The 24,426-nt window shown below is 41.4% G+C and overlaps 1 protein-coding gene across 4 annotated transcripts in view; it reads right to left on the reverse strand.

Annotated features, from left to right (window-relative positions):
• The window catches only part of NINL (ninein like), a 267,972-nt gene that overhangs the window by 114,379 nt on the left and 129,167 nt on the right, over nt 1-24,426 (reverse strand). For all 4 annotated transcript variants that reach the window (XM_073627983.1, XM_073627982.1, XM_073627985.1 and 1 more), the window contains exons 5-8: nt 16,507-16,573; nt 11,755-11,933; nt 9,352-9,492; nt 6,992-7,150 (exon numbers count right to left, since the gene is read on the reverse strand). In XM_073627983.1, coding sequence (XP_073484084.1) covers nt 6,992-7,150; nt 9,352-9,492; nt 11,755-11,933; nt 16,507-16,573 — 546 coding nt within the window. The remainder of the gene's footprint in view (nt 1-6,991; nt 7,151-9,351; nt 9,493-11,754; nt 11,934-16,506; nt 16,574-24,426) is intronic.

Raw genomic sequence — 24,426 nt, forward strand, 5'->3', positions numbered from 1 at the left:
CTTGTAGAGTCTGTAAACATGAAAAACATGTACGGATTGCAGAAATCTACAGCATATGCTTTTTTCCCCTTATATGAACTTTAAAATCAAACAAGGCTTAGGCCGGCCAAACATGGAGCGAATTTCTTTCCTGCAACCAAAGGTTGCAGGAAAGAAATGCGCTAGATTCTTCCATCAACACAGAGAACGTTGATGCGTTGAATCCCTCCTGCTGGGCCATTGTCTTTCCCCGGCAGAGGGAGCAGGGTAGAGGCGGGCAGGGAAAGCTGTCCCTGCTGGGAGAAGACAGCGATTATCGTTAGGGGCTATAGCAGCCGCTAGCAGTATTTGCAGAGAATCCAGTGGGCTGGTTTGTACCCAAGTGGGTTCGATTGATCAAGTTGGTACATTTAGTCTGCCCATTAATGGTTTGAATTTCGGCTGGTTCCTGCTGAATCGGCCGAGATAGGAACCGTGTATGGCTGGTCCTTGATGTGATCTGTACAGAATGTATGGCATACAATATTAAACTAAAGTAGATATATCTAATTATCCAGCCATCAGAAAACCAACCCTTAGTCCAGTATATGCTTCCGTTTCAAATGTTTTTATTGAATATTTGAAAAGTAAAGAACAAACCGTATAAAGCAGAGCAGCGAACAATGTTCGCTAAGCTCTGTACCTTCAAAAACCTGCAAACATAATAAAAAAGACACATGCAATAAAAGAGGAGATGTAAAAGAGCCATGGCAGAGAAGAGAAACTGACCATGGTCTCCCCTATAATCCCCCACTAGGAGGGAGATCACATTTATGAAAAAAAGCTACTTAACGTATCCCCATAATGCCCTAAGGAATGAATAAAGGTCATCACAGAGAGGGCTTATCTGGTCCGCCTGTGGTATATGTAGGAATTATGAAATTTAACACATCATAAGTGTGTGTCCTCTCCAAAGAGATCTTTAGATTGAGAAGACAATTAGCTTATAATGAACAATTCAAAATGAACTCTCCATTGTAATACTACTTAGTTGTTTATGGGAAACACTATTCCCCGTTACTAACAATTTGTTGAACATTGGTAAGATAGGATGAAAAGAAGAGGGGGGTGCAGACCAGTCATAGGGCCGCCGGTGGGAATAAGAGAAAAGAACGAATAAAGCAAGAAGAAATTAAAGAAGGTGAGTCTGTCCGGAGATCTACCATCAAGTGTTCCTGAAGTCAACACCGTATGGTTGGTACCTGAAAGTAGACAGGCCAAGAGGACCATATTTTTACAAAATGGGGCCGTTTGTCTCGCAGGACGCTCACTATTTTCTCGTTCAACATAATCCATGCGAGTTTACGTTTCATTAAGAGGGTAGTATTGGGGGCATTAGTGGTAGGTTGACCAAAGCACATAAACCCAAGGTAAGTATAGTAGCAAGTCCTAGTTGCAATCTGGGAACACCCAATAAGAGGATAATATGGGACCGGTCTAAACTATGTGGCATTTTCACCAATGCCAGGAGCCTGGCAGACAAGATGGGTGAACTAGAGACAGATACTGTTGTACGAGGAGGATTTGGATTTTGTGGGAATTTCAGAGACCTGGTTCAACAGCTCTCATGATTGGCTGCAACCATTCAAGGGTATACCCTTTATCGCAAGGATAGAGAGGGTAAAAAAGGGGGAGGGGTATGCCTATATATCAAGAATGTACAAGTGAATGTGAGAGATTACATCACTAAGGGAGCTAGGGAGAAGGTGGAATCCTTATGGGTAGAGCTCCAAAAGGATGAAGCCAAGGGAAAAATAATACTGGCAGTATGCTATAGGCCCCCTAACCTGAGGGAGGAAGGGGAGACAGATCTCCTATCACAATTTGGATTAGCAGCAAGGATGGGAAGTGTTCTCATAAGGGGGATTTTAATTATCCAGACCTAGACTGGGTGGAGGGAACCACGCATTCATCTAAGGCTCGCCAGTTCCTAAATCTCTTGCAGGACAATTTTATGGGTCAGATGGTAGACACACCAACTAGAAATAAAGCGTTACTGGACCTACTGATTACCAACAATACAGACCTGATCACGGATGTGGAAATATGGAGCAATTTAGGAAACAGCAATCACAGGTCAATTGGCTTCAGTATAAATCACACAAATAGGAAACATAAGGGGAACACAAAGACACTGAATTTCAAAAGAGCCAACTTCCCTAAACTACAAACCTTGCTAGAAGGCATAAATTAGGATAAAATCTTAGGAACAAAGAACACGGACGAGAGATGGGTTTGTTTTAAGAGCATATTAAATAAGGGCATTAGCCAATGCATCCCACTGGGTAATAAATTTAAAAGAGAGAACAAAAGTCCTGGATGGTTAACTCTAATGTAAAAATGCATATAAAAGCAAAGGAGAAGGCTTTAAAAAAAATACAAGGTTGAGGGATCATCAGCATTCAGACTTTATAAAGAATGCAACAAGAAATGTAAGGGTGCAATAAGGACAGCTAAGATAGAACATGAAAGACACATAGAAGAGCAGAGCAAAAAAAATCCCAAGAAATTCTTTAAGTATGTAAATAGTAAAAAAGGAGGACAAACCATATTGGCCCGATAAAGAATGAGGAAGGACATCTGGTTACAAAGGATGGGGAGATGGCGAAGGTATTGAATTTATTCTTCTCCTCAGTCTTCACAAGGGAATCAGGAGGGCTTCAGTAACTAAAACTGCAGTGTTTATCCTCATGACACATCACGGGAAGCACCTCCATGTTTAACAGAGGACAGAATTAAAATTAGACTTGGGAAACTTAACATTAATAAATTACCGGGACCAGATGGCTTGCACCCGAGGGTACTTCGGGAACTCAGTCAAGTAATTGCCAGACCATTGTTCCTGATTTTTACTTACAGTCCACTGACTGGAATGGTACCAGCTGATTGGAGAAAATACAATGTAGCACCAATATTTAAAAAGGGCCCAAAATCCATCCCTGGGAATTACAGACCAGTTAGCCTAATATCAATAGTATGTAAACTCTTGGAGGGGATGATAAGGGACTATATACAAGATTTTAGTAATGAGAACGGTATCATTAGCAGTAATCAGCATGGATTCATGAAGAATCGTTCTTGCCAAACCAATCTATTAACCTTCCATGAGGAAGGGAGTTGCCATCTAAAGGAAGGCCCGTAGAAGTGGTGTATCTGGATTTTGCAAAAGTACGGTTCCCCATAAACTTTTACTGTAAAAAATAAGGCCCATTGGCATGGACCACAGAGTGAGTACATGGATTGAAAACTGGCTACAAGGGCGAGTTCAGAGGGTGGTGATAAATGGGAAGTACTCGTAATGGTCAGGGGTGGGTAATGGGGTCACCAAGGGTTCTGTGCTGGGTTTAATTTGTTCATAAATGACCTGGAGGTTGGGGTAAACAGTTCAATCTCTGTATTTGTGGACGATACTAAGCTAAGCAGGGCAAAAACTTCTCCGCAGGATGTGGAAACCTTGCAAAAAGATCTGAACAAATTAATGGGGTGAGCAACTACATGGCAAATGAGGTTCAATGTAGAAAAATGTAAAATAATGCATTTGGGTTGCAAAAATATGAATGCAATCTATACACTGGGGGGGAGAACCTCTGGGGGAATCTAGGATGGAAATGGACCTGGGGGTCCTAGTAGATGATAGGCTCAGCAATGGCATGCAATGCCAAGCTGTTGCTAACAAAGCATGTTATTATATTATATTATTATTATATTATACAGAATGTTGTCATGCATTAAAAAGGGTATAAATTCCAGAGATAAAATGATAATTCTTCCGCTCTACAAGACTCTGGTCCGGCCGCACCTAGAGTATGCTGTCCAGTTCTGGGCACCAGTCCTCAGGAAGGATGTACTGAAAATGGAGCGAGTACAAAGATGTGCAACAAAGCTAATAAAGGGTCTGGAGGATATTAGTTATGAGGAAAAGTTGTGAGCACTGAACTTATTCTCTCTGGAGAAGAGACGCTTGAGAGAGGATATGATTTCAATATACATATAGCATACTGGTGACCCCACAATAGGGATAAAACTTTTTTGCGGAAGGGAGTTTAACAAGACTCGTGGCCACTCATTAAAATTAGAAGAAAAGAGGTTTAACCTTAAACTACGTAGAGGGTTCTTTACTGTAGGAGCAGCAAGGATGTGAAATTCCCTTCCACAGGCGGTGGTTTCAGCGGGGGCATCGATAGTTTCAAGAAACTATTAGATAAGCACCTGAACGACTGCAACATACAGGGATATACAATGTAATACTGACATATAATCACACACATAGGTTGGACGGACTTGTGTCTTTTTTCAACCTCACTTACTATGTAACTATGTAATTAAAGCTATGTCTAAAGCTGGGCTTTTCCAAGCAGTCGCAATAGTGATTCTGGCTGCTAGAAACATATATTATATTAGGGTCTGTGTGTGTCTTGGTACATTTTCAACTGGTTTGTTTAGTAGGCAATGCTAGCATCTCTACTAACATTAACCATTGTGACTGGAGAAATAAAGGAATGTGCCCTCATCCAAAAACAGCACACTTTGGGACAAGTCCACCATGTGTGCAGAACCGTACCTATCTGGCGACAACCCCTAAAGCAGGAGGCTGTTGATCCCCATTACATTTTTGAAAGACGCTCCGGGACCAAGTACCATCTGGCATGTAACTTATAGCCAGCCTCGATCAGAGAAACCTTTAAAATTCCTTTATGAATATGTGTGCTCCATTTACGCCAATCCTCCGCCTCAGGGGCTATGCCCAGATCCCTCTCCCACGCCAACTGGTAAGATAAACTACCGGGAAGGTTAGAAAATAATTTATACAGCATGAAAACTCCCCCCCCGCAAAGAGGCATCCTGCATGCACCTGTTCTCGAACATGGTAAGTACTGCCAGATTGGAGCTGTTTTTCTGTAATGTTTTGAAAAAATGGAGAATTTGCTGCAAGTAAAAATTCTCAGTGGGGGGCATATCCAGGCTATCTATAAAGTAGGATAGGGATCGAATTCCTCTATGATCAAGATAGATATATACAATAAAGTCCCTTATTCAACCACCAAACTAAGCTTGCTTAACTGCATTCCGGGTGGGAATAGGGGGTTGCCAAAGATAGGAGTCACTGGTCTATGGGTAGAGCACAAAGGCCATCTCCTACAGCTTATGTCCCACAAGTGTAAAAAATGGGAGAGCGTAGGGCACATAACTGCTTTGCAATATTTTGGTGGAGTGCACAGTATTAAATCCATTGCAAATGGGGAGCAGACTTGGGCCTCAAGAGACACCCAGTCTGGCCTATAGTGTTTACTATGGAGTTGGCACAATTGTGCCAGTTGCGCCGCTACATAATATTTTTCAAAAGCTAGTACTCCCAACCCTCTCACTTCTCTGGGGGCATACATTTTAGCTTGTGCTATTCTGTGTCCCTTTGATCCCCAGAGGAATTGGAACATTTTTGATTGAAATTGCTGCGTTGCATTAACGGGGACCTGGATAGGCAGAGTTCTGAAATAATATAATGGCCTAGGTACGGTAGGACTGTCATCTTAACCAAAGCTATTCTCCCAATCCAAGACAGGTTTACGTCAGACCACGCCTTTACATCCTCCAGAAGTTTAGCAAATAGAGGAGGATAGTTCACTTTATAAAGTGAGGAAATGTTGGGGTTAGATAAATTCCTAAATAGGGAAGAGACGTCTGTTGCCACAGAAAAGGATATTGGGACTGAAGGCTCCCTAAAGTCAAAATTTGACAGGTTGATATTCAGAGCTTCCGATTTGTCCTGATTGACCATTAAGCCCAAAATTTTCCCAAAACGGTCCAAGAGAGACAGTAGATTCAGTAGGGTGGTGTGTGTGTGTGTGTGTGTGTGTGTGTGTGTGTGTGTGTGTGTGTGTGGGTGGGTGGGTGTGTGTGTGTGGGTGGGTGGGTGTGTGTGTGTGGGTGGGTGTGTGTGTGTGGGTGGGTGTGTGTGTGTGTGTGGGTGGGTGTGTGTGGGTGGGTGTGTGGGTGTGTGGGTGTGTGGGTGTGGAGGGGGGAGTGATGAAAAACAGTATGTTGTCTGCAAATAAAGCGCATTTATTATGGCATTTATGAAGCGCATAAAAGTTACCAAAAGTAATCTAAATTTCCACATTAATACAGGTTTCCAGACGTGTCAGCTAGTATAGTTTCCTACACTATCCAAAGGCATTTGGAAGATGGAGAAAAATCTAACAGAACAAGCCCGGCAGACTGATGAAGAAAGTAGATTTAGAAGATCAGATTCTGAGAGTCAACAGCTTGCAAGATAGCAACAAGAGAACACAGTTCGAGTTCAGTCCGCTCTATATCACGCCTCACACACACACTGCATTTGGGTGCCAGTAGAGTTCAAAAGCCTGTAAATATAACCGAAGAAGAGAAGTCCAGATAGCTGCACTACGAAAGCTGTAATCCACCTTTATTTCACCAAATCAAACAAAGCAGAATAAAATCAACATACATCTGTTCTATTTTTGTATTTGTATTTTGTGCTTATTTTTGTATATATGCTTATGTTGCAAGACTTGTCCCTCATGCTGTATTTATATAGCCTGGGTGGCAGGTTTCTCAATGTATAAGATGGCTTGTGGGTCCAGGTACTGGAACCTGACTTAGAATAAATGAAAACTGAAGTTAGACTTGCTGGTAACTCTTTTTCCAGGAGTTTTCCAGGAGAGCCAATGAGATATAGGCACCTCCTAACAGGGACTGTGGTTTGGATACAATGAAGTTTGACAGTACACATAGGGGAAGATTTACTAAACCTGGAGCACTCGGAATCTGGTGCAACTGTGCATAGTAGCCAATCAGCTTCTAACTTTAGCTTGTTCATTTAGGCTTTGACAATAAAACCTGAATGCAGATTGGTTTCTATGTAGGAGTTGCACCAGATTTTGCACACTTCAGTTTTAGTAAATCCCCCCCTTAGTGTATGACAGTTTTAATCTAGCAAAAAACAGTTCCATACCAAAAATATTTCTTTACCATCCTCAATACCCTCTTCTTCCCAAATGATCATGATCTGCTCTGGGTTTCCAAAGCCAGTCCCATCATCAATGCTTGAGAAAACATGGAAGCCTCCCAATCCCGACAGCAAGGATGGAGTTTTATGGCTGCTGTCTTCTAGCTGCAGATGAAAAACAATCAATTACCTAAATGTTCAAGGTAGATAAAATCTCTTAAAGAGTGCTTTTAATAGAATTTTCAGGAAATCTAAACATTGCTTCTCCTTGAACGGCATACTTTCAAACTCAGGCAACAAAGAGCATATATGGCCTTCTGAGAATAATAATGAAAGGTATGAATTCAGGGCTTTACAGTACATCATCCTACTATATGATAATTGTGTGTTTCTATACTTAATATATTCCCCCAAATATAAATAAATTTGTACCTAAAGTGTATGTCCAACCGAAAAACAGTTTTCTTAAAGTATAACTAAAGGCAAAAAACTTTTTCTTTAGTTTTGGCTAGAGTGGAGAGGGATTAGAACACCTATTAGGTTTTTATCAATGTCTGTGCCCCGTTAGGAAAATTCACTCTCTATTTGTCCTGTTTATCATTATCATTAAAAGTGAAAGTAAAAGAAAATCCCAAATTTTGGGTTGTCCCCAGAAAAGTAATAGAGGCTAAATTTTCCAATGGGGACACTAGTTCTGGTGGCCTGGGGGTCCCCAAGGAATTCTTTAAATTTGCAGGGATTTCCTCCCACTTCCTGTTTGGCTATGGAACAGGAAGTGAAGGGAAATCTTTGCAATGGGACACAAGGCGAAAAAAAAAAAAAAAAAAAAAAAAGCAGGGGTTATAACCATTCCCTACTCTAACCAAAATGAAAAAAAAAGTTTTGCCTAGTAGTTCCATTTCAGTTTTAGACTGAATGGGAAAGGGTCAAAACCACTGTCAGGTTTTTTACTGCTATCTGGAGCTCCATTAGAGAATTTTCCCCTCACTTTCAGTCCTGCTGATTTATCAGATAGGAAGAGGGGGTAAATGTCCAAGAGCAACTACAAAAACTGAAATAAAATTATTTTCTTTGGTAGAGTAGGGAAAGGATAGAGATCCCATCAGCTCTGTAGTACTATCTGTGTCCCTGTTGCAAATTTTACCTTGATTTCCTGTTTAGTAAAACCTTGTCAGCAGGACAGGAGGTGAAGGCGGCACAGTGGTGTAGTGGTAGCACTCTCGCCTAGCAGTAAGAAGGGTCACTGGTTCAAATCCCAACCACGACACTACCTGCTTGGAGTTTGCATGTTCTCCCTGTGCCTGCGTGGGTTTCCTCCGGGTACTCCGGTTTCCTCCCACACTCCAAAGACATGCTGGTAGGTTCATTGGATTCTGTCTAAATTGTCCCTAGTATGAATGTGAGTTAGGGACATTAGATTGTAAGCTCCTTGAGGGTAGGGACTGATGTGAATGTACAATGTATATGTAAAGCGCTGCGTAAATTGACGGCGCTATATAAGTACCTGAAATAAATAAATAAATAAATAAACCTCTATAACACAGCTCCTGATAGCAGTAAAAACAGGCATTTAATCCTTGCCCACTCTGTCCTCTTTGTATGACTGCAATGGAAAACCAAATCACTCAGGCGATGATACATGCCGAGATTGAGGAGACACTTCAGGATAAGGTGCACAGGTACATCAAAATTTGGCAAACCCAGGTCAATATATATTACCACCCCAGGATTTCGCAGTCACCCATTTAGAGCCTTAACTAAATCCATTCATTGGTCATCAGTTTGAGCTCTTCGGGCCGCTGCCAACGCAGACCCTGGAACCACTCCCCCTCCTTTCCCTTTTCTCTATTCTCTACCTTTCTCTTTGATTACTGGATGTCTTTGGTATACCTCATTAACACTGCCTGGTCCTTGCTACTCCTGGACTATAGCTAAGTTGGACTATACAAGTGTCGGTTCTTTTTGCTTTCTCAACTCAACACACATGATCAAAATGATGTGAATAACTATCGCCTGCTGGATTCTCCCAGTTACAACAATGTTCACCCCTTGAAGAGGAGCTAGTGTCTTGTTCTATACTGTCAATGTTCTTTTTTTTCTCCCTGTGTGGAGAACTTTATTATCTACATTACCTGTTCAATAGCTTGTGATGGCTTTTGTATTGTATTAGAAAATGTTTGAATGAAAACAAAATTGCAACTGCCACTATTTTATTTTACACGTCCTTTGCTTTCAAAAAATGTATACTCATTTGGGAGGTTCCAGTTAATTTTATAGCAAAAAATGCTGCTTTTACAGTGTGTGAAAAATAAAAGAAATTGCCCCAAATGTGAGGTGGTTAATAACTAAGAGCTTTATGAACCCACCTGGTAAAGTGCACATGGACGATGATGCTTTAGTGGTGTGGAAGCAATAGGTGTGTGGCTAAACAAGCCCACTTGAAACTCTTGAAAGCTTACTCTGCCATCTCCATCTCTGTCCAGTTTGTTGAACAGGTCTTCAAGTTCCTATTAAAAACAAACATAATGTATCATCTATGAAGCACAATTAGTAAAACTCTAACTATGCAGGCCAGCAAATTGCTTGAGACCTATTTTCCTAATAAATTGCCTCTTCATAGGGGTAAACTTATGAACATTTGATAGCTAATCAGACCTAAACACTAATGAAAGTATCTTTTAATGAGCGCTTCAAACAGGACTTTCTCTCTAATGCATTCTGAAAGTTTGATAGTTATTGATAAGTTTATTGATAGGGAAAAGATTTTTTTTGTGCTTTTTAAAAATACTACTTAAGATATTCATCACTTTTCTATGCAGCTTTAGTATTAGATCAAATGCATGTTAGGAACAGACCCCAGCATTTATATCCACATGGGTAATCCACCTTAACCAATCACCATGGTGTCATTGAATCTGTTAAGGTAAATGCTGATTGCCCAGGAAACGACAAGAGTCTGTGTAGCCTCCCCGTCCTAATTACATAATCGAAGAACCTCGGTTTGAGTTACATTACTGAAGGTGTGATCTGCAGTCAATTTGCCAAGGCAAAACATAAATAATGCATTGTAGGTAGGTGACAAATGGTATTATAGGCCCAAATAAATAAAAAGAACAATTTCAACTTGCGCTTCAAAGTTACATTTTGATGGAAGCTTAAATCTAAAAAAATTCAAATTATCATAGGTTATCAAATGTGCTGGTCATGGTACACCTTTCATAACAGGACAGGGATATCTGTGGACTGAACAGAAATCTAAAGCAGAAGGCAGAGCGCAAACGACCAGGGTGCAGTAAAATACAAATAAAACTTTTATAAATTTGATATTAAAATAATATTAAAGTGGTTTTTCAAAGCAAGCTCCCTACTGTGCATGCAGTTTGGTCCAGCAGCCGTTGGTGATGTGTCGCCCAAAGCTGTGGATAAAGCCACTCACAAAACAGGTGAGAGTAAAACAAAGTATCGTGAGCCTATGGAGATGATCTGAAAATCCAAAGTCTGTCCTGGTTCCTTGTTGGATGGTATAAAATCAGGCCAACTGGACCGTCAGAAAACAGCAGTGCAAGCTTCGTAGTAGTGATGGCATTACTATGGCTATGCGTTTTGGTGCCCCCAACCCCTGTTGAGGGATGATTGTTCCAGTTTGACATATTTATCTTGACATATTACATGATACAATGGGGATTGGATTAATCGTGTTACCCATGTGGCTATAAATGCTGTGGTATGTCCTTGACAATCATTAAAATTGCGAAAACTACTTGGATAAGCACCAAGATGTCTTTAACATTACAGGCAAGTCTAATTAGATGTGGCTAACTACTAATAGATATAACCATAAAAGACTATTAGTTAAGAGATTGAGTGGAATCACTTGCATATACACAAATTCTGCAACCCAAAAGCATATTAAATGTTCAAAGTAAAGTCCAAAAATCAAAGTGTATTTAAAGCATAAAAACTTCATTTCAGCTTTACAGTGACCAACTCCAGGCACAAAAAACTTAAGCCGGCCATAGACTGTTCGAATCTTGGACGATTCTGCATTGACTGGCTAAGATTTGAACCATCTATGGGCAGACTGCTTGTACCCAAGTTGATCCATCGATCGACTTGGGTACAACCAGCATGTCTTATTTTTACATGCAATTATTGACAGTGGCTTTAGCCGTTGGCAATAATCATTGTGTTCTCCTAGCAGGAGAACGTCAGGAGGACTCTGTTCTTGGGGGAAATTAAGTGATTTGCTTTCCTGCAACCCGTGGTTCTTACCCTGCCCCCCCCTCCTGTTATGCTGTAGTTTTTCTACAGCTATAAAATCAGTTTCTTATCCTGAAGGGGAGTTACAGCTTCTGCTATCATTCTGGCTACTAACCAATCCAATAGAGTATTCTTGGGCTGTTTTTTGCAGGGCGCTGCCTGCCTGTGTCATCTAATGCAGCCTCTTCTGTGTTCCCTGTTGTTACTGGCTGCCTGTCATCCTCTGGTCCCCGCTGTTCACATAACATCTTACAGTGTGTGGATCCTGGCGCTTCTCCTTCATCCCACTAGTGTTTGCTCTGACGATTTATGAGCTTATGTGATGCCTTGCTACCAGACTGAATGCTCCATAATTTACATGCAAGTAGATGCTGTTTTATCCTCAATAAAGTGTATCTTATACTGACATCACTCTGTGCTCTGCGTTTTTGTCATTTTCTATTCTTGGAAACTCCCTACTTCCCAAGTGTTAATGAGAATTGTGACACTTCCATTTATTTATCACATACCTCTTCACTTAAATCTTCAAGTCCTATATTCTTACATACAGTGGCAAGTTCCTGTTGATTGAGGTATCCATGGTGTCCAACACCAAGCTCCTCCCAGATGTCCCGCACCTGGTTTTGAGTCATATCAGAAGTTCTTCTTGGACTGTCATATATTCCTGTGTTCCATGCCCTTAGCTGTCCTGAGATTTGGGGGAAAGAGAAACATTACTTTGGGCAGCCATACATATATCAGTAGAGCCACTCAGAAGAAAGATAGCCCAATTGTTTGTCACACACAATGATAAACAAATACAGCTGTGCTCATACATGAATACCCCTTGAAAGATTTGTAAAATGTTAGTCATTTTTGCTTACAAACACCATAAAGTATCCTGCTTACAATATGCCAGGGGTCAGTGCCGGGACAAGGTCATCCAGCGCAAAGGGCGAAGATGACAAACTAGTGGAGGGGGCGGGGCTAATAGTGGTGCATGGAGCAAAATGTATGTCATGTTTGTGGCATGTTCTGAAATACTGTCAATAGTTGTGGTACACTGCAGCAAACTGAACAGTTTGAAATTATTATTATAAAATCAGTTTTTTAAATATAGGGCTAACAGTGGAGAAGAAAAAATGTCCCTGTGTCAGTGGTGTCACTGAAAGGAAAACATGTTTCTCAGTCAGTGGTGTAGCTAAGAAGAACAATGGTGCTGCATCAGTGCAAAAAAAGTGACGCTGCATCACTGGTGCCAGTCTGAAGAGGATGGTCAGTGGGATTATGAAGGAAAGGCAAGGTGGGCTCCGAGAGGTGTATAGAACTAAAAACTAAAGGGATCTAGGGGGCTTTGAGTGAGGAAGGGGTGCTGAAAGGGCTTTAAAAACTTGTTCAGATGTATGGCTATCACTGCCGCTCTTCTGAAAAATTATCAGTGGCAGATCAATTTCCAGAGGGCGTTTAATAGGCAATGAGGAGGTGATATTTCACCTCCTTGCCATCTGTTTTAACCCAATGACCCACTGCATTGCACACAGTCACAGCATGACCTTGTTCCATTTATTTTTGGCATGGCTGCGAAGCAAAGCATCAGGCCACGGCACATGTACAGCCTTGAGCAGATGCATCTCCTTGTTCAGGTGGCTAGTCAGGGACAGTAAAAATGTGGCTCAACTGCTTGCTTTTAGTGGCCTCCTGTCTGCCCATTTGAATGAGCCTATAAGGCCTAGTTTATACTTGCAGTCTTTCCCAAATCATTTTGCAGTTTGAAATTATACTTTGCTTGAGCTCCTAGCTCCCCATTCAAGCCCATTATCACAAATTTCTTTCTTAAATTGCCCCAATTTGGCAGGTCTATGTAAGGAAACATTTAGATTCACAATGCCTGCAGTGCAAAAATGCAGACAGAAGTGACATTTCATGCTCCTAATCAAGGTACAGTATCTCACAAAAGTGAGTACACCCTTCACATTTTTGTAAATATTTTATTATATCTTTTCATGTGACAATGATGAAGAAATTACACATTGCTATAATGTAAAGTAGTGAGTGTACAGCTTGTATAACAGTGTAAATTTGCTGTCCCCTCAAAATAACTCAACACACAGCCATCAATGTCTAAACCGCTGGTAACAAAAGGGAGTATGCCCCTAAGTGAAAATGTCCAAATTGGGCCCAAAGTGTCAATATTTTTTGTGGCCACCATTATTTTCCAGCACTGCCTTAACCCTCTTGGGCATGAATTCACCAGAGCTTCACAGGTTGCCACTGGAGTCTTCCTTCCACTCCTCCATGACGACACAACGGAGCTGGTGGATGTTAGAGACCCTGCGCTCCTCCACCTTCTGTTTGAGGATGACCCACAGATGCTCAGTAGGGTTTAGGTCTGGAGACATGCTTGACCAGTCTATCACTTTTACCCTCAGCTTCTTTAGCAAGGCAGTGGTCATCTTGGAAGTGTGTTTGGGGTTGTTATGTTGGAATACTGCCCTGCGGCCCAGTCTCCAAAGGGAGGGGATCATGCTCTGCTTCAGTATGTTACTGTACATGTTCATGGTTCCCTCAATGGACTGTAGCTCCCCAGTGCTGGCAGCACTCATGCAGCCCCAGACCATGACACTCCCACCACCATGCTTGACTGTAGGCCAGACACACTTGTCTTTGTATTCCTTACCTGGTTGCCGCCACACAGAGGTTGTCTTTTATGAAATAGACGTATGAGTGCTACCAGCATTGCTGCAGAGGTTGAAGGGGTGCGGGGGGGGGGATGGGGTCAGCCTGTCAGTGATCAGACCATACGCCGCAAGCTGCATCAAATTGGTCTGCATGACTGTCATCCCAGAAGGAAGTCTCTTCTAAAGATAATGCACAAGAAAGCCCACAAACAGTTAGCTGAAGACAAGCAGACTAAAGACATGGATTACTGGAACAATGTCCTGTGGTCTGATGAGACCAAGATAAACGTATTTAGTTCAGATGGTGTCAAGCGTGTGTGGCAGCAATAGGGTGAGGAGTACAAAGAGAAGTGTGTCTTGCCTACAGTCGAGCATGGTGGTGTCATGGGGCTCATGCCGGAACTAGGGAGCTACAGTTCATTGAGGGAACCATGAATGCCAACATGTACTGTGACATACTGAAGCAGAGCATGATCCCCTCCCTTCAGAGACTGGCCCGCAGGGCATTATTCCAAGATACTGACCCCAAACACACCTCCAAGATGACCACTGCCTTGCGAAAGAAGCTGGTCTCTAACATCCACCAGGTCTGTGATGTCGTCATGGAGAAGTGGAAGAGGATTCCAGTGGCAACCTGTGAAGCTCTGGTGAACTCCATGCCCATCATTGCCTAAACACACACTTCAGCCTCCTGGCTTACTCACTGTCAGCTTTGTGCTGCTTGCTCGCGGGCCACATCTGCCTGCTGCATATATGCACGCACAAGCTGCCACCTGCAGCTTTAGACTCCGAGACCTCCTGTCTCTTTCTCCTGGAGCCGTCTCCTACTGGGACCCTCCCGACTTCCTAGGCCGGACTTCCTGTCTGCCGGATGGAGCTGTCTCCAAGTCTGAGCCCTGAGCTCTCTTCCTGGGAGGCTTATGAAGCCATCCCACAGGTGTGCTATTAGCAAGCCTACCAAAATCAGGCGTAACCAGCCAATGTACACCGTGATATGGAGTTGCATCTTACAATTTATACACACACATACACACCAGAGGTAGGTTAGTAGAAACACGACAGTAATGCCACATGTGACTAGCTCAATCCAACATTCAATTGGCAGCCATACTATAGTATCAAAAGTATGAACTTTATTGGCATCCCGGTCTTAGTCTGTAGAGTTCAATATTGAGTTGGCCCATCCTTTGCAGCTATAACAGCTTTAAGTCTTCTGGGAAGGCTGTCCACTAGGTTTAGGAGTGGGTCTATGGCAGGGATATGCAATTAGCAGACCTCCAGCTGTTGCAGAACTACAACTCCCATGAGGCATAGCAAGACTGACAGCCACAAGCATGAAACCAAGAGGCAGAGGCATGATGGGACTTGTAGTTTTGCAACAGCTGGAGGTCCGCTAATTGCATATCCCTGGTCTAGGGGAATGTTTGACTATTCTTCCAGAAGCGCATTTGTGAGGTCAGGCACTGATGTGGATGAGAAGGCCTGGCTCACAGTCTCCGCTCTAATTCATCCCAAAGATGTTCTATCAGGTTGACAACATAAGTGTTCTCTTCACTGCAAGTAAGGGGCCAAGCCAAACACCTGAAAAACAACCCCACACCATAATCCTCAACCTGATAGAACACCTTTGGGATGAATTAGAGCAGAGACTGCGAGCCAGGCCTTCTCATCCACATCAGTGCCTGACCTCACAAATGGACTTCTGGAAGAATGGTCAAACATTCCCATAGACACACTCCTAAACCTTGTGGACAGCGTTTCCCGAAGAGTTAAAGTTATTATAGCTGGGAAGGGTGAGCCAACTCAATATTGAACCCTATGGACTAAGACTGGGATGCCATTAAAGTTCATGTGTGTGTAAAGGCAAGCATCACAATATTTTTGGTAATATAGTGTATCTATTTAGTTCATTAGATATAAACAAAGGGAGAATTTATTTATAATTAAAGTTACTTTATGAGACACAATTTATAAAAGTTCGCAGAAAATGCAGTTTGCCTGCAACACAATGTTTCTATAGCAGGGATTTTCTGATACAGTCCAACCATTGCACCGAATGAAATCTGGAGAAAATCTCTGACTGTAAGCATCTGCTGGGAACCTACTTGTAACCTGCAGCAGAGGCACCTCCCTAGCTCCCAACTGTCCCCGATTTTGAGGGACTGACCCTGATTTGGAACAAAGTCCCTCTGTCATCCTCATTTTGGTCTTATAGTTATAGATTATAATATATATATATATATATAAAATAAAAAAAAATGCACTTTTTATCTTTTAACCACTTTAGCCCCAGAAGCCCCAAAAAAATTTGACTTCCTTTTTTCCCCACAAATAGAGCTTTCTTTTGGTGGCATTTGATCACCCCTGCGGTTTTTATAAATAAATAAACAAAATTTCTTCCTCAGTTTAGGCCGATACATTTTTTTTTCTTTTTTTTTCAACCAAAAATATCGCAATAAGCATATATTGTATGGGTTGTGCAAAATGTATAGCACATTACTGAAGAGGCCTACACTAAAACATTAACATGAAAGGATTTTTTTATTACGGTACATCCAAAGCCATGGGACGCTTTCTAAAATAGGTTTGATTTCACAGTCTTACCTTCTGCTTCGAAGTTCTCAATCTCAGGCTCCTTCACTATTTCGGCTTCTTCATCCGACTTGAGACTCTGCAACACAAAACACATGCAAGACAGATTTGTGTATAAATGATCCAAGATGGAAAAGGCAAGGGAAAGAAAAAAAAAAAAAGAAATATAGAAGGCAGGAAGGCTGAGGGAGAAAAAATAATTCTTTGTCGAGCTTAAGAATGTGTGTTAACCTCGCAGACAAACCTGAGGCCAAGTCAAACACAGAAAATCTCATAGCTCACTTACAATGCGCTGGATCATTTCAACTAGTTTCTTAAAATTCAACTGATTAATAAAGTCACAGGCATCCTCTACAGTGAAATATTAAACAAAGGATTGAGCACGCACAGCCGCTTTAACACATTCAGTGAAATACAGACTGTATAAAAAAAAAAAAAAAAAAAGAGAAGACGGATCAGGCCACTGTTGGCTGCCTCGTTGTTGTGCATCTGTTGATCCCCGTTATCAAAGAGGCCTAAAAAACAACTCAACAAATTAATATTGGGTTGTTTATCGCTCTGCAAACAGTAACAATCTTTTGCTGCTGGAAAAAAAAAACCTTCCTCACAAAACACACTTTCAAACACTTTCAAGAGGAAACAAGCATGAATACATATGTCTTCATTAAGTAAATGAATGCCTCGAATATGTATCTAAACCCTAGAACAAAAATGTAATATATTGCAGCTTCCCAGTAATTAAATGTGGTAACTTCATTAGTTTTCTCCTGCTTATCCGGACTCAGCCTAGGTTCACATTGAAGCAATTTGTCATGCGATTTGAAGATCAAATCGTATGACAAGTCGCCGCCTATTGGAAGCAATGGCACTGTTCCAATCGGTGCGACGCCAATCTTGCGGCATCACACCGATTTGCAAAAGTAGTTCCTGCACTACTTTTGCCGATTTCAGGTGCGACCTCAATAGACACTTGTACATGAAGCCACACAGGTGTCTATCAAGTAGCACCTGAAATCTCGCTGACCTTGCTACTTTGAAATCACGCTACTTCAAGTGAAGTAGCGCAATTTCAAAGTAGCATCAATGTGAACCAAGGCTAAGGCTACATTCACACCAGCGATTTAGGCCGGTGCGAATTGCAGCGGCAGGAATCAAAGATTTTTGCTGCGGCTCTGAGCAGCTAGGTGTAGCAGCCAGCCCCTTTTCACTATAATGACAGGTTGCCGACGGCCGCAGCCATTTGCTGTTCTCTGCTCAGGCAGCTATTTATTACCTACTGCCTGACAGGCATAGCAGAGGATATCAAGGATAAGGGTCTGGTAAGTTGTTTTTAGGGGGAAGCCCACATCTTTTTAATGTGGGTTATCCCCATTAAACATCTATATCAGACCTTCATCTAGCACCAGTTTCTATAGCAAAGTCACTACACCACACTTCAACCAAATCAAAGGAAATTATGCAATGTCTTCCTCTTATCCTCTCTTAATTTTATGATCCATAATGGACTCTTAGGTCTGGTTCTCACCTATGCGTTTTCAGTTTTGCATTGAACATGGTTTCCTATGGGTCACGTTCATATTTGTGTTTTCAACCAGTAGGTTTTTTGGAAAGGGTCAGAGACTTTTTCCCCGCAGCAGGTTGCGTTTTTGGTTTCATAGACTTCAATGGAAATGCAGCAGAAACGCATCAAAAATGCAGTTCATGAGATTTTGGTGGTTTCTCCTGCATGACAACAGATACCTCTCAAAAATGCAAAACGCATAAAAAACCAGGGCTCTGGGGCCCCTACAATGGAGACAGCGCAGTTAAATAGACATCAAGTAGGTAGGAGGCAGACAAGCAAAGCTTCCCCTTTTGGGTGGAGCTCCGCATTAACTACATGAACAATCATTCTGTACAGCAAAGAAACAGTGGGAAATACTACTTACATAAAGTATTAAAGCTGTCCTGTGTCCTTTACACCCTAGATATCCCCCCCAGCACTCTGACCCCTCTACACCCCAGATATCCCCCCAGCACTCTGACCCCTCTACACCCCAGAAAGCACTCTGAACCCTCTACACCCTAGATATTTCCCCCAGCATGGTTACCATATACCATAAGATACCCCTTGCATTGTGACCCCACTACATCCCTGATACCCCCTACTCTGTGGCCTCTCTACATCCCTGATAGCACTATAGCCACCCAAGCTAACCCAATCATTGCTACCCCCTATACACCCCAGATCCCCCCTCAGCATTGTTTTCCCCCAGCACCATTATTCCATCCATGTAGTACCCCCTTTTCCAGTGGAGATACAGTGCATGTAAACTTTGCCCACCTCCAGAACTGAACTCACCTATACCAATCAAGCAAGCAGAAGGTGAGGCGGAGGAGGGAGCATCCCTCCGGGCATTCCAAGCCCTTCGGTGCAAACAGTGCTGGACAGCTGGGCCCACCATGACACCATCCACAATGCTACTTCCACAGGTGGGCTCTCAGTGCTGCCGACTCAGCAGCTCCCACTCCAGTTCCTACCCCGCAGCCTTCGAGTCCTGAGCATTCAAGCTGCATGGGGCGGGGTCAGAGCATCACTGACGCTTCAGCCCTGCCTCTCCCTGCTGGTTGTGAAATAATAGGTATTGTTCTGCACAGCACGGCGCACCGCTGCCAGCCTGCCTCCCCTGTGTATCCATCACTCTCAGTGCCATAATGGGGGATCAGCTGCTTTGGGGAAAATGCAGGGGCCCCCCATGCAGCTGGGGCCCCTGGACAGTACTTCTTTGTTTTTTTGCACACTATTATGTGTGTATATATACCCATATGATGTTAGGATTTTAAGTTTATAAAAACATACACACTATTAGATTTTCTGAAGATTTTTGTCTTCAGATTTACCAAAACCGTGTAGTGCAAGGGCCTGCCTGATTGCCTACAAATTGAAACTCTGAGAGCCAGTTCACACTGGGATGACTTGTCAGGTGACTTAGCTGCCTGACAAGTCGGGTTCCGTTCTGTACAATAGAACCGTTATAATAGGAGCGACTCAAGTCGTTCGACTTAAAAAAGGTTCTTGTACTACTTTGGGGGCGACTTGAGGCGACTTGCATTGACTTCTATATAGAAGTCGTTTTGCAAGTCGCCGCTGCTGTCGTGTGCAGGTCGCCTGAGGCAGTCGCGCTGCAAGTCATGCTGCTTCAGTGCGAACCGGCTCTTAAGGTTTGACCTCATATTATATAGTTTGAATAAATCTGAAGACAAAAATCTGCAGAAAATCTAATAGTGTGTATGGGGTCCTAGAACTTTAACTTAAAAGGGACAGTGTACATTAATACATTCACGGATAATTAATTTGGGAAATCAGTGCTGTATCAATCTTGGACAAAAAAAAAAAATTAATCAAAAAAGCACCCTCCATTACCTCCTTATAAATTCCATAAAAAAGTGCATCATAGGGCAAGGTATGCAACATCAATTGCACCACACATGTGAGGTATCTTCCCAAATGGAGTGAGAGCAATAATTCTAAGGCCGTAACTCATGGATAACTCTAAACTGATAACCTGTAAAAATCTTTAAAAAGTGTTGCCTATAGAGAATTTCAAGTGCCATGCTTTTTTGCGAATTTATGGGTGTGTCTTGACATGTTTGATATCTACTTACTCGACGCAACCCCATCTTTATTATTTTACCAACAGCTGTGCAAACACTGCGCTACATAAAAAAAATTGCAACTATTATTTTATTCTCCAGGTCCTCCGATTTCAGAAAATATATATTGTACCATGTGTACAATACAGTTAAAAAAATTGCACTGGTAAACAAGTAGTTAAACATTATTTTTTATTCTTTCCGAATATCAGTTTTGCTGTAGTAGGTTGTACACATTGCACAGATGTGCCACTTTACAGGCAGGTTAAGGGCATCCGCCAGGTATAGGTGTGCACGTGTATACAGTATATATGGACGGTGTCAGCAGAGCAGTGGATGGTGTAGATTTTTATTTTATGTTTTTTACAATTCGATTTAAGGTGCCCGGTTAGGGGGCTTTGGCAAAATGTCAGGGGTCTAAACAGGGGAAATCTGCGCCACACTGGGTGATAAGGGCACGCCCAGGCTCACCCTGTGCGCACGCCTATGCCGCCAGCTATGTTATTTAAAAGGAATTGTGCATTTTTAATGTTGTCCTTTAATCATTATTCAAATTACTGGTCCCCGCCAAATGGGATGTTTAAAATAAAAAAAAAAAAAATGTATCTGCTTTGCTGCATGCAGTGCCCGAGACCCCCCCGCTCCCCATGCCATTTGTTTGACAATCACTTGCCTATTAGCCTAGAAAATGGCCATTACTGTTTTCTTAACATGCATATCTAATAGGGATGGGTGAACAGTTTGGACCGAGCATAAATTCGGGCCGAACTTTCGTTGTTCAGTCGTTCGGCAAACAGACGAATAAACGGGTCGTTCCACCGTTTGTTCGGCCCCCCAAACCGACCACAATGCATTGCGGCGTTGAACAGTGCATTGCAAGCCCTGATTGGCTGAAGCTTTTACTGCTTCAGCCAATCAGGGCACAGAGCACTGTCAGAGTCATGGTTGGACACTGTCATCATGACTTTATCCAATCATGGCTCATTCCTGCCCCACAGTATAAAAGTATTCTTTCAATAGCAGCCAATTTTCAGTGTGATTTTGGTATGGAGAGATATAGAACAGGGCTCTGTTCAGTGATATTAGTTAGTTACTGTGCTATACTGTGCTATTTTGCTTCAATTGTCAGTGTAGAATATTAGTTTAGTGTCAGTCTAGGGATAGTGTGAGTGTAGTGAGGAGGACCATCATTCAGCTTTGCATAGTGTACAGCTGGAGTAGGGACAGCTCAGATAGTTTCACTGTAGTGTAGCGAGACCGTGTCATTCATACCCATCCCTAATCTCTAATTGACTTAATTGGGTTAGGATTTGGCACCTAAAGTTAAGTAATTGTAAGCTCTAAGGAGCAGGGCCCTCTGATTCCTACTGTATCAAATTGTATTGTACTTGTACTGTCTACCCTCAAGTTGTAAAGCGCTATGTAAACTGTTGGCGCTATATAAATACTGTATAATAATAATAATAATAATTGTAGTCTAACCCGTCCCACGTAACTGGAAAAGCCCATAATAATGTTTGCAAATCAAAAGTCCTGGTAAACATTGTCATGTGGGCGAAACCATTTTTTTTAGTTTTCGCTGGAACAGGAATGGAGGAGAAATCTTTTAATAGACACACTTGTTCTTCTGTTGTCTAAGTATGTATTTCTCATAATTTACAAAGATTTTCTCACTTCCTGATGAATCAGTGGGACAGGAAGCAATAGAAAATCTACCCAAAAGACACAACAAAAAAAATCTGAAATTTGAAAAATCTAGGCTCTTACGATCTAGTGCTAGCCATACATGTAAACAAGCATTCAACTAGAATTTCTAAGAAAGTCAACTATTTGTAATCAATACAATACTTTCATCTAAATTATTGTTTTATATAATATTTGTTTTGTTTCATGCATGGCTAGCATAAGATGATCAATAAACCTGCCCGTTTCTTCAGATTGTTTCACCTACCTTTAAGATGGCAAAAACTGCACAAGTAAAATTCGAACATTTGATAAAAATTTTTATCGTCTATTTTCCATAAATGTATGCATACACTCGACCCAAAGCAAGTTTCTCTGTAGGTTCACACCTATGCGTGTTATGATTGATGCGTTTCTCAGTGCATTTTGCATTTTTGAACACGTGTTTTTGATGTGCTTTTTTTTTGTGGGACGTTTGTTGTTAAGAGATGTTTGTTGTCATGCAGGTGAAAAATGCAAACTGCAGCGGAAACGCATCACTTGCATTTTTGATTTGTTTTCATTGAAATCTATGGAAGAAAAGATGCAAACTGCTGCAGATAAAAAGGTCCTTGACTCTTCAAAAAACACAGAAACTCAATATGCACAAATGTGAATGGAACCCATAGGAAATCATGTACTGTAGTGCGTTTCTGCAAACCGCTTAGGTGTGAACCTAGCCTTAGGACCTGTTCATACTGGATGCACTGGGCAGCCTTTCCTTGCACAACCCCAACACACTTTTTTCACTGTAGCAAGTTGCAACAAAGTGAATTTTCAAAAAGTTCTAAAAATAATAATAAAAATAAAAAATTACAGAGAGATGCACTGTTTTCAGTGCATGGGCAACTGCTCCTGACAGTGCACACTAGCAACTGCTTTCTAATACTACTGATGTGAGCAAACAGTGCAGCATTACTGAACAGCTACAGACAGACACAGAAAGTCATGATCTGATACAAACTAAAATTACAGGTAGAGGGTGTCAGTACTACTCTCAGGGAAAAATACAGATCCAAACGTCTGACTGACATTATGCTCACCCCCCATTCTATCACAAAAGCTGGAAGGCATCTGACTTCCCCCATAGACTGGGATCATCAATCAAAGATCATGCAGCATGTAAATATGGTAGCCCATGTAATAAATTAAAGATTATGCAAAGAGGAAAAACAGGACCTCTATTTAGGTTTAAAAAAAAAAAAAAAAAAAATATGGAAGGAAGGAAGAAGAAGCAAGATGAAAGAAAAAAGGGAACACTGGCAATTTTTCACATACACACAATTTTTTAAATATTCAAAAGCATACAGATTTACATTAAATCAATTATAAATGAAACAAAAAATAAATGTGATAAAAACATGCAAACAGCATATCACTTGATCAATGCCTGAACCACAACCTCATTTTTAGAAAATTTTCAGCATGCTGTAGGATTCCTGCAACTTCAAAAACACGCATTTGCTCATTACCTGCACTATCAGATTATCCAGAGTTGTACATTGATTAGGTAGTTGAATAACACAACCAAGCATCTCTGCAATTTACCAATGAAATTTATTTTATAACCAGTAACCTAACAGTAAATTATTTCTTATTTTATGAGAACTGGTGGTTAACTGTCATTTGCAGGTTTCATAAATGTATATGTATATATATATATATATATAGCTTGGATTCTATTATTGACCTTGAGGTGCTTGACTGTTCTTTCATTGTCCACACAAAGTCATTTAATATGCATTAGCTCTGTGGACATAATGTGGACATGTTGAAGAGGGGAGTAATGATGAAACACCTGTAATGAGGAGACAGACATACCATTCACCTGAAGCCAATGCATCTTATATGAACTAAATACAACTGTGTGAATCCACTATTTAACCATAAAACTGGATACACACTATACAATTTTCTTTAGATTTTTCCTTCAGATTTACCAAAACCATATAATATGAGGTCTAACCTAAACACTTTAAAATTTGTATGCAAACAGGAAATCCCTTGCACTACACAGTTGAAGGTAAATCTAAAAGGAAATCTAGCAACAAAAAAGTTGTATAGTGTGTATCCATCTTTAGGCTGGCCACACATTATTCTTTTTTTTTTTGGCCGAACCATTGGGTTGTACGAAAAAGAATGACCCAATTTCCCCCATCCACACATTTGACGTGGATGTGGGAATCCTTCTCACTGAATTATTGGATTCTGACAGTGGGAAGACTTCCCCACCATCAGAATACACTTATCAGAAAACCAATCTGAAAAAAAAAAAAAAACACAACAGGCTGGTTGTACAGAAGCCTGCCAATGCATGGATCAAAATTTGACCGGAAGCACAAAGAAATTACCCAGTGGAAATCCACTGGGACCACAGCACTCCACATAGTCCCTGAATAGGAAAACAAACTGGTAAAACCAAATGTATGATGTCAAAGTAGCAATATACCTGCATCAACCATGCAATTAGGATCCCAGCCCAAAATATAAAGCTGAAACATTGTGTAAAGCTAAACCAGCAAGTACTCCAGTGAACACTGACCTATATGTGTGAGATACAAATCAATCCGATGATAT

Source organism: Aquarana catesbeiana, linkage group LG04 (assembly GCF_042186555.1).
Source record: "Aquarana catesbeiana isolate 2022-GZ linkage group LG04, ASM4218655v1, whole genome shotgun sequence".
Lineage (NCBI taxonomy): Eukaryota > Metazoa > Chordata > Amphibia > Anura > Ranidae > Aquarana > Aquarana catesbeiana.